Genomic DNA, 10,161 nt, shown 5'->3' on the forward strand with positions numbered 1-10,161 from the left:
TTCTTGAGCCTTTTTTCTACTGTGTTGGTGTCTTGTTGTTGCCCACTTCCATAAGTACATTGCATCCTTCCACTCTTCATAGAAGTCTCATTTCTTGAGCCTGTTTTCTACTGTGTTGGTGTCTTGTTGTTGCCCACTTCCATAAGTACATATGTATTGGTACTGCTATATTTAATTTGTGACCCACATCATGGTTATATTTGTAAGTGATGTCGCATCCTAGGTACTTAAAATGTTTAACTTGCTCCAAGATTTTATTACTCAAGATTGTTTTAGATCTTACTGATTATCTGCCCTGAAATGCCGCCACTTTCATTTTATCTACTCACATTGTTAGATTGTGATTTGAGGCTATCTTCTGCAACTTATGGATTCCCATTAGAAGGTCATATTTGTTCTCTGTAATCAGAGTAATGTCATATGCATATAAAATTACATGAATCTAGTGTTATGATCTAAAAGCACTCCATTTATGTTCAGCATTTTCCATTGCTTATAACTTCATATACTTTGAGAAATAGAGCATCCTTGTTGTACTGCTTTGTTTGTGTTCATTGGTTTTGTTGTTATATTTCACATATCTATAACAATTTCATTGTTTGTGTATTAGCACTTAATAGCATTTATAAGGTGAGATGCATAACCTCATTCAGCCATGACGTTCCATAGAATTTACCTATTCACATTATCGAAAGCTTTCTCGAAATCCATAGAAGAGAGATGGGTTTCCCAATTGAACTCTCGTCCCTTTTCTATAACTTTTATGAAGCCTGATTGTTCTTCAGATATTAATTTTTCTATGATATTTTTAAGTCTTGCTTTCAGGATTTTGGCATATAATTTATAGGCTGAATCCAGGAGGCTTATACTGTGATAGTTACTTTATTTAATTCTGTCGTCCTTTTGAAAGATAGATATTACTTTAACTCTCAGCCATCCTTTTGGTACTTCCCTTATTTCCCCAATATCTAATAACTATTGGTCCAGGAATAACCATCCACACTTCCAAAGTCCCTATTAATACCATGTGAACCAGTGGCATTCCTATTTTTCATAGATTTTATAGTGTCCGTCGTTCCTCTCATATCAATATTGTCCACAGCTTTGGCATCATTTAGTTCAGGTATCATCATACCATAAACTTTTATAATGAACTATCCATTCATTCTCTCCTATATTATTAACTTATATATTATCATTATCTTGTCTGTTGAATAGTTTCATCACTTTATAAGCAATAGTTTGTGTACCATGTAAATCAAGCTGTATATTACCAGTAAAGTGTTCCCATCATTCTGCATGCACTCTCCGAGTTATGCATTTCTCATTATTACTCTTCTCTTTATATTAAGTATATTTTTCATTAGTGGGATTATATATGTAGATCTTGAAAATTTCTTGTTGTTCTATAATTGCTTTTTCTGTCTGTCATTCAAATCCTCACTCCTCCATGTTTCCTGTAGTTCCTTTTCTTCCCCAGAACCTAGTTATCTATATTTGATAGGCCTTTTTTAAGTTTTTCCATTCTTCGTTCGTCTTCTACTGTTTCTGAATTTGATAGTTTCTTGTCAACAATTTTTGATAGAGATCTCATGTGCTGGTATCTTCTAAAAGGTAAACTTGAAGAACCTATTATTCTTTTTGATTCTTAATTGTTTTCTTTGATCCTTAAGTGTTTTCTCCAATTATCTCTGTTTTGCATAGATGTCAGATATTGACACCAATAAGAAGTGATCTGATTCAATGTTCACTCCTCAATAAACTCTGGTATCTGAAACCTGTCCAGGAAATCCCTCTTTTATTATTATATAATAGTCTATATACTCTTGCTGACCAGGAAAATTTGTGTATTTCTTTCCTCCTAAAGAAACTATTCGTTATTTTTAAATGATAAAAAGTAGCAAAATCTGACTATTTTTCTTTTTTGATTGCATATGTATTCTCCAAATGTGCCAGCTATTTTTGGAATTGGTATATTTGCAAGTCTTTCATTGTGATCTCCCATAAGTAAAATCTGATTTTTATTGTATCTTGTAACTGTTTGTACGAGGCCTTGGACTCATCAGTTTTTCCTTCTTCTGAGACATAAGTTGCTATTTTTCTTAGTGTCAATAGTTAGAAAAGGATGAGTATTGGATGAGAGGTATGGTATATGATTCTAAAAGAGTATAAGCCAATAGCGATTTCGCAGATGTTATTTTTAAGACTGGCTATCACTTTAAAATTGTCAATTTTAAACAGTGTGGTGATTTTTCATTTTGCAGTATCTGGAGTTTTTAATTAAGATTTCCTTGTTTCATGTTAAAAATTAATGTAAAACCTAAATTCTAACACGTTTGTTTCAGAATACTATAGAGTTGTTAGCGATGCCTTAGCTACCTCTAGTGCTGACTGTGTATCAGCTGTGGAGCGTGCCACTGCACAAATTTCTATAATGCTACAACATATGGTGGGGCAACAGACATTAAATAAAATGTTCAGGTACGTTAGCATCTTTTGAAAATGGTATGCAAAGTTGTAGTGCCATTTTCTGCATTGTGATAGCTCTCCAGTCACTCATAAAATTTTTGTATATAGTTGGTGCTGTTCAAATAGAAGAGCTAGTTGATTTTGATGAATAGTGAAGCTCCACATTATTTGCAGTTCATTCTGTAGACAAGTATGAATATGTATTGCGCAAAGTTCCTGGTTATCCAACTACACTTAAGATATGCTGTATTTTGTGTCCCATGCTTTCAGTTAACTTTCAGGAAGTTATTGTCTAATTTTTATCTGTTTCTGTTTTTCATTCACGTTTTTCCTGATGACAATTATCATTTTCCATAGAGTGAAAACATCAGTATAGTCAAACAAATCTTGAGTTTCATACTCTGATAACAGATAGTTACATTTCAGTGCTGCGAAATGCCTATAAATGGGTTCCTCAGTTGCCTTGCTTTCACTCCTTCTCTAAAGAACAAACTGTATATCTGCATCATTAGCAGCTCTCTGTTTGTAGGTATCACTTTATAACACCGTCGCAGATGTTTTCACTATCTACAAATATGCCTTAACAACTAGAAATTTGTTTCACAAGATGGTTGGACAAGTAGTAGTACCACTTTCTTGATTACAGTAAGCTTCAGTGTCAATTTCGGCAGAGGCTGTTGCAATTTTCTTCGATGAATGAACTATTGTAATACAGTAAAACTTGCTCAAAATGGAGTTGCCTGGGCCTAAAATAATTTTACAAATTGGACAAGTTTCCGGATTACACAAAACGTGAGTTTTGGGCTATGTAAAATTTGTCGAGTATCATGCACAAAAGTACAGTAAAAATTTTTAATTATGTATGTATTGTATTTATGTACCTTCACTCCAGCATAGTATATGTTCATTTACTGTATATTGGACGGTAGAATACTGGACTATTAGTAATTGATAAATAACATGGCATTTCTATATTTTTACTTGAACTTTGAATTCATTTATTATTGTATGTACATACATACTATTCCCATGTTTATTTGCTATTTGCTTTACATTTTACATTTTTTGCCACATATCAGTGAGGGAAACTTGTTTTAATTTCCTGTTTAAAATTGTTTTTTCTAGGCAATTTTTTGCACCATACAATATTTTCAACAAGTTGGGAGAATTTGTGCGTTATGCAAATTGTCATAACATCGTTTATGCATGCAATGGCTTCTTCAGGCGTATTAGTTTTTCTAGGAACATCATTTTGCTCCTCATCTTCTTCCTTTGTTTCTTCTTCATTATCTTTTGTGTTGCGGATTTCTATTAAATCTGTTGCTGAGGTGAAAGTGGAGTGAGTTGACAGAAAGTCATCACTTTGAATGTAATCATCTGCACTACATGAAACGTTTTGCATTTTCATTAATTCAGCAATTGTGGCTGCATTTTCTGGAACTTCGATGGCCTCAGAAGTGTCTTGCTCTTTACTGCCAAACCAATCCAATTTACTGCATCCAAGACAGAAACTGACCATGCAAGAGCAAACACATTTTCGGCTTCTTCAACAGTAAGAATAAGAGATTGCATCAGTAATTGCCTATAATGACACTTGAATGTGTAAATAACCCTCAGGTCATAGGTTGTGTGAGGCTGGTTGAATGTGGAGAGAACCAAGCCAATTTTGCATTTTCTGATGTTACTATCAGGTGGCAGGTTGCATTGTCTAGGAAAAGGAGAACTTGGTGATTTAATTTTTTCTTTTTGGCAAACAAAGAGCCCAGCCATTCATCCGTAAGACCATGCCTCTGTATTGCTTCACCATGTGACTGGAAGCTTACTGATGTAAATGTTTTTGAAACAACGCAGTTTTGCTGCCTTTCCAATCACCAGGGGCTTCTCCATTGCAGCTAACGTGTTTCTACACAGTGAGTCTTTCCTTGGACTCTTTTCCACCGGTGAACTTTTCACCTCGAATTGTTAGTGATTTTGAAGGCAGAGCGCGATAAAACAGCCCCATTTCATCAGCATTGAACATGTCTTTTGTGTCATAATTCACAATTATGTTGGACTTATTGTCTTCCATTCTGTGTCTATACTTTCCTGCACATTCTTAGCTCCCCCACATTATTCATTCCACATGATATTGTGTGCTTTGAAACTGTCCAGCCATCCTGTGGATGCCTTGAAGTCCATAATTCCAAGCCCTTTAGCGACTTTCACTCTGCAACATGGGTCCAGATAAAGGTAAGTTTTTTGCCCATGTACTTACGAACCATTCCCACACTATTTCTTCATTTCCAGTCTCCTTCGCCTTTCTTCTCGTTTGTCCGTTCCATTTCATCCAGAACCTTATCCATGTTTCTTAAAGTTTCATAAATTTGTGTTTTATGCATTTGAAACACAACATAATTTTGTGCACAGAGAATTTTTCTTTCTGACTCGCCACAATTACATTAATCTTTTTGTTAACTGTTAATGACACATACCATTTATTCGACATCATGTTATTGTATCTCTTAAAGTGCTACTAGGCAACTGAAACTGGCAGAAAATAATGACCTTGCCGGGCAAAATCATTGTTTAACGGAACAATACCCACCTCTTTCATTGCGCAGTGTTGGTAGATGCGCAACAACGTTCCTCTTTGTGCCGGCATGTGTCAATAATGAGGAAAATGAGAAAGCTGACAAACAGAGCGCTGATGAACAAACCATTTCCTTTGATGTACTGTACCTACAATGAGCGTAAGTTATTCCTTGTTGCACAGAGCAGCATGGTTTTAGGTCCACACCAGCAGCACCGTGCTGCCCTGGTCCTCTTTTTTGGTTTTGTGCCGCTTAACAGAGATATTAAAAGTAACATCCTTGTAGTCATCAATAACTAATAAACTGTATACAGTAGTATTGTATAGGGTCTTTTCTGCATTATACAGTGAATTATTAAGTATGTTCTAAGATTTGCTTTCCGTTTCTGCATTAGGCATGTTCTGCTTTATACATAAAATCAGCATATAAAAGTGCACTGAATGCATAGAGACTGAAGTACTTGTGTGGTTTGGGCAGGTTTCTGAATTGTACATATGCTGATTTGAGTAAGTTTTACTGTATTAAAGTTGTCCCAGATGTTGCAATTACCATGAATTGCATTGAGCACTATTGTGGAGTTTCCATAAACTAATTGTGTCTGAACTTTTTTGTGCAAACTATTACATGAGATTTGATGAACAATGTTTCACAGCTCTGATGACACCACCTTTGTCTATTAGCTGATCGTAACACACAGTAGAAGGTACTTATCAGAGATCATTCCATAATCGGAAACATCTTCTGCAGGATGACTAGCTGCTTTGTCTAGTAAAAGAATACACTTTCATGTAAACAATTCTCTTCCAAACACATATGTACAACATGACCAAACTTAGAATAGAAGCAGTCTCTGAACATCGTACTATGCTATGAGGCCCCTTTCTAATGTATGTACTGAAGTGGTAAGTTCATTAGTCCTTTGAACGTACATGTTTTTTTAAATAATGAATGACTTCAGTTTGTTTTTGCCTGAAGAAAGTGTGCAGAATAAACTGTTACCCTTTCTTCCCCAGGCTATACGTCCAGTAGCATGTGCTTCAGCCAGAGAGGATGGAGTTTGTAGAGTCACAATACAGTCCAATTTTGTCAGTGTTGTAAACTCTTTCAGGGAGAAAACTGTGCTGTATAACTGAAGAATTTCTCACAAATTGCAATATCTGTATCTTTGTAAGAATTAAATTTCTAGCGTTGAACGGCAATTTCTTGAATCTCATACTGATGTGTAAATCAAGTCAGTCATCCTAATGAAATATCAAATTTACCTTCTTTCTTCAGAGTTTCTGCAAACCATCCCACTTCCTGTATTAATATCGGACATGTTACGGGAACTCCTCCTGCTTTTCAGTTTGAACTTCCATGCTGGAAGGTAGTAGTCAGCATACAAAACTATTTCCTGATGTTTCATCTCCAGCTGGGGAAACCTCTTCAGATATAAAGTGCTTGATCTCTGAACATTTCTTACACATTGGAGGGGGGAGGGGGGAGAAATATCAGGAAATAGTTTTGTATAGTGACCATAACCTTTAAATTTGTAAATTTTAATTGAAGTAATTACTGTCAGTGAAAGCTTGCATTGTCTTTCTGCTGTAACCATGTTATTGCTTCATCTAGTTTTCTGTAAGTTGAAGTTTTCAGCCACTTATGCTAGCTGTTAACTTAAATTGGAAAATATTACAGCTTTTTATTTTTCTGTAATCTCTCACTGTTTGTAAGCCTGTCTCATAACCCACAGAAAGTTTTGCTGTAGGTTCACCATTTTCTAACTTATCTATAACATGCAATTTCTTTTCAGTTGTTAGAAGAACATTTTATGTCATTTTTCTGATGTTTATAAAGAGGGAAACATTCCATGTGGGAAAAATACATCTAAAAACAAAGATGATGTGACTTACCAAACGAAAGCATTGGTATGTTGGTAGACACACAAGTAAACACAAACACACAAACAAAATTCAAGCTTTCGCAACCCATGGTTGTTTCATCAGGAAAGAGGGAAGGAGGGGAAAGACGAAAGGATGTGGATTTTAAGGGAGAGGGTAAGGAGTCATTCCAATCCCGGGAGCGGAAACACTTACCTTAGGGCGGAAAAAAGGACACGTATACACTCGCGCGCGCTCACACACACACACACACATATCCATCTGCACATATACGGACACAAGCAGACATTTGTAAAGGCAAAGAGTTTGGGCAGAGATGTCAGTCAAGGCGGAAGTACAGAGGCAAAGATGTTGTTGAATGACAGGTGAGGTATGAGCGGTGGCAACTTGAAATTAGCGGAGGTTGAGGCCTGGTGGGTAACGGGAAGAGAGGATATACTGAAGGGCAAGTTCCCATCTCCGGAGTTCTGATAGGTTGGTGTTAGTGGGAAGTATCCAGATAACGCAGACGGTGTAACACTGTGCCAAGATGTGCTGACCGTGCACTAAAGCATGTTTAGCCACAGGGTGATCCTCATTACCAACAAACACTGTCTGCCTGTGTCCATTCATGCGAATGGACAGTTTGTTGCTGGTCATTCCCATGTAGAAAGCTTCACAGTGTAGGCAGGTCAGTTGGTAAATCACGTGGGTGCTTTCACACGTGGCTCTGCCTTTGATTGTGTACACCTTCCGGGTTACAGGACTGGAGTAGGTGGTGGTGGGAGGGTGCATGGGACAGGTTCCGTCCACATCAAACCCACCAACAAGCAACAGTACCTTCATTATGACAGCTGCCACCCATTCCATATCAAACAGTCCCTTCCCTACAGCCTAGGTCTTCGTGGCAAACGAATCTGCTCCAGTCCGGAATTCCTGAACCATTACACCAACAACCTGAAAACAGATTTCGCATCCCGCAACTACCCTCCCAACCTGGTACAGAAGCAAATAACCAGAGCCACTTCCTCATCCCCTCAAACCCAGAACCTCCCACAGAAGAACCCCAAAAGTGCCCCACTTGTGACAAGATACTTTCTGGGACTGGATCAGACTCTGAATGTGGCTCTCCAGCAGGGATACGACTTCCTCAAATTATGCCCTGAAATGAGATCCATCCTTCATGAAATCCTCCCCACTCCACCAAGAGTGTCTTTCCGCCGTCCACCTAACCTTCGTAACCTCTTGGTTCATCCCTATGAAATCCCCAAACCACCTTCCCTACCCTCTGGCTCCTACCCCTGTAACCGCCCCCGGTGTAAACCCTGCCCCCATGCACCCTCCCACCACCACCTACTCCAGTCCTGTAACCCGGAAGGTGTACACGATCAAAGGCAGAGCCACGTGTGAAAGCACCCACGTGATTTACCAACTGACCTGCCTGCACTGTGAAGCTTTCTACGTGGGAATGACCAGCAACAAACTGTCCATTCGCACGAATGGACACAGGCAGACAGTGTTTGTTGGTAATGAGGATCACCCTGTGGCGAAACATGCCTTGATGCACGGCCAGCACATCTTGGCACAGTGTTACACTGTCCGTGTTATCAGGATACTTCCCACTAACACCAACCTATCAGAACTCCGGAGATGGGAACTTGCACTTCGGTATATCCTCTCTTCCCGTTACCCACCAGGCCTCAACCTCCGCTAATTTCAAGTTACTGCCGCTCATACCTCATCTGTCATTCAACAACATCTTTGCCTCTGTACTTCCGCCTCGACTGACATCTCCGCCCAAACTCTTTGCCTTTACAAATGTCTGCTTGTGTCTGTATATGTGCGGATGGATATGTGTGTGTGCGCGCAAGTGTATACCTGTCCTTTTTTACCCCTAAGGTAAGTCTTTCCGCTCCCGGGATTGGAATGACTCCTTACCCTCTCCCTTAAAACCCACATCCTTTTGTCTTTCCCCTCCTTCCCTCTCTCCTGATGAAGCAACCGTGGGTTGCGAAAGCTTGAATTTTGTGTGTGTGTGTTTGTGTTTACTTGTGTGTCTATCAACATACCAATGCTTTCGTTTGGTAAGTCACATCATCTTTGTTTTTAGATATATATATATTTCACAAAATATTTGTCACCACCACAGTTACAAATGCTAATGGTGAATGAAACAAAAGAAGCAAAGAATAGAGTAATGAATCTTGTGTTGTCTCCATGTGAGATATTTATGAACATACAAAGACTCCATATTTTTCAGCTTCTCTGGTGCATCACATCAAACTGGCCTTGCTTTTCGAATAGACCTCATATAACATTTAGCTGCTGCAGTTGCTAACCTTAGAAAATTTGTTTAAATGTCCAGGAAAAATGCAAACCTGTGAGTCCTTTGAAAATTTTGTTTTATGGTAGAGGTTCTCATTGTGACAACCGTGCTGCAAAAATGTGTGAACGGATTAGAGCTACTCACGGCCGTTCCAAATTTGCTACATCAAATATCCAACAGCACGCATACCTACTGATAGGCAAAATTCTGGCAATGTGTGGCATGCACTGCCCTGGGTCAGCAAAAAGCAAGCACAGTTTGAACTGAGCCACCATACACTACAGATGCATTTTTCCAGATTCTGTACCTCCAATCTGCGGACCACATGGGTTGAGGTTAATGCAAGGTCCCTCCCTTATGCGTACAGAAGTTTGTTTGGCACTCTCTGTTCATTTCCACTTTCACTTCATTGTATCTGCGAAATACACAAAATACATAGTGCTTCATGATTAGGAAAAAAATTTTATTTCGTTCTTGCCACATGTCCATTGTTCTCACGCAATCGAGTGATGCGCTAGTCACCGAGAAGTGTACACTCGGTGTTCAAGTGGAACATTTATGCAGACACAATTATCGCAAACACCAGTTAATGGATATTGCGGTCTAATTACATTTTTGTCACTTGTTTGTTTACTCATGAGTGCAGAATGAATACAATTTCAGCAAATGTACACTTGTCAATTCCCATTATCACACCAACAACATAGCGTGCATCTTGAAAAAAACCAAGGTGCTGTAGCTTAACACACCCACATTTGTAAATAAAAAAATGATTAACACTGCGTGGAATGTGAAAGGGCGAAAAATTATTTGGCTGTGTGCATGAACTGGAATCATTATCCTTTTCTCCATGATTCTTGTTATTTATCAATAAATGGCAATGTGTGCCACAAACAGAATTCTTTTGCAAGGGCCTGCCCAGTGTTTGAGGCATTGT

The 10,161-nt window shown here is 38.4% G+C and overlaps 1 protein-coding gene across 1 annotated transcript in view; it reads left to right on the forward strand.

The window, feature by feature from the left end:
* LOC124711856 (putative serine protease K12H4.7) overlaps nucleotides 1-10,161 on the forward strand; it is a 132,471-nt gene that overhangs the window by 80,634 nt on the left and 41,676 nt on the right. Inside the window, exon 5 of the mRNA XM_047242088.1 lies at nucleotides 2,346-2,481. Within this exon, the coding sequence (XP_047098044.1) occupies nucleotides 2,346-2,481 (136 nt within the window). The remainder of the gene's footprint in view (nucleotides 1-2,345; nucleotides 2,482-10,161) is intronic.

Source organism: Schistocerca piceifrons, chromosome 1 (genome assembly GCF_021461385.2).
Source record: "Schistocerca piceifrons isolate TAMUIC-IGC-003096 chromosome 1, iqSchPice1.1, whole genome shotgun sequence".
In the NCBI taxonomy this organism is placed as follows: Eukaryota; Metazoa; Arthropoda; class Insecta; order Orthoptera; family Acrididae; genus Schistocerca; species Schistocerca piceifrons.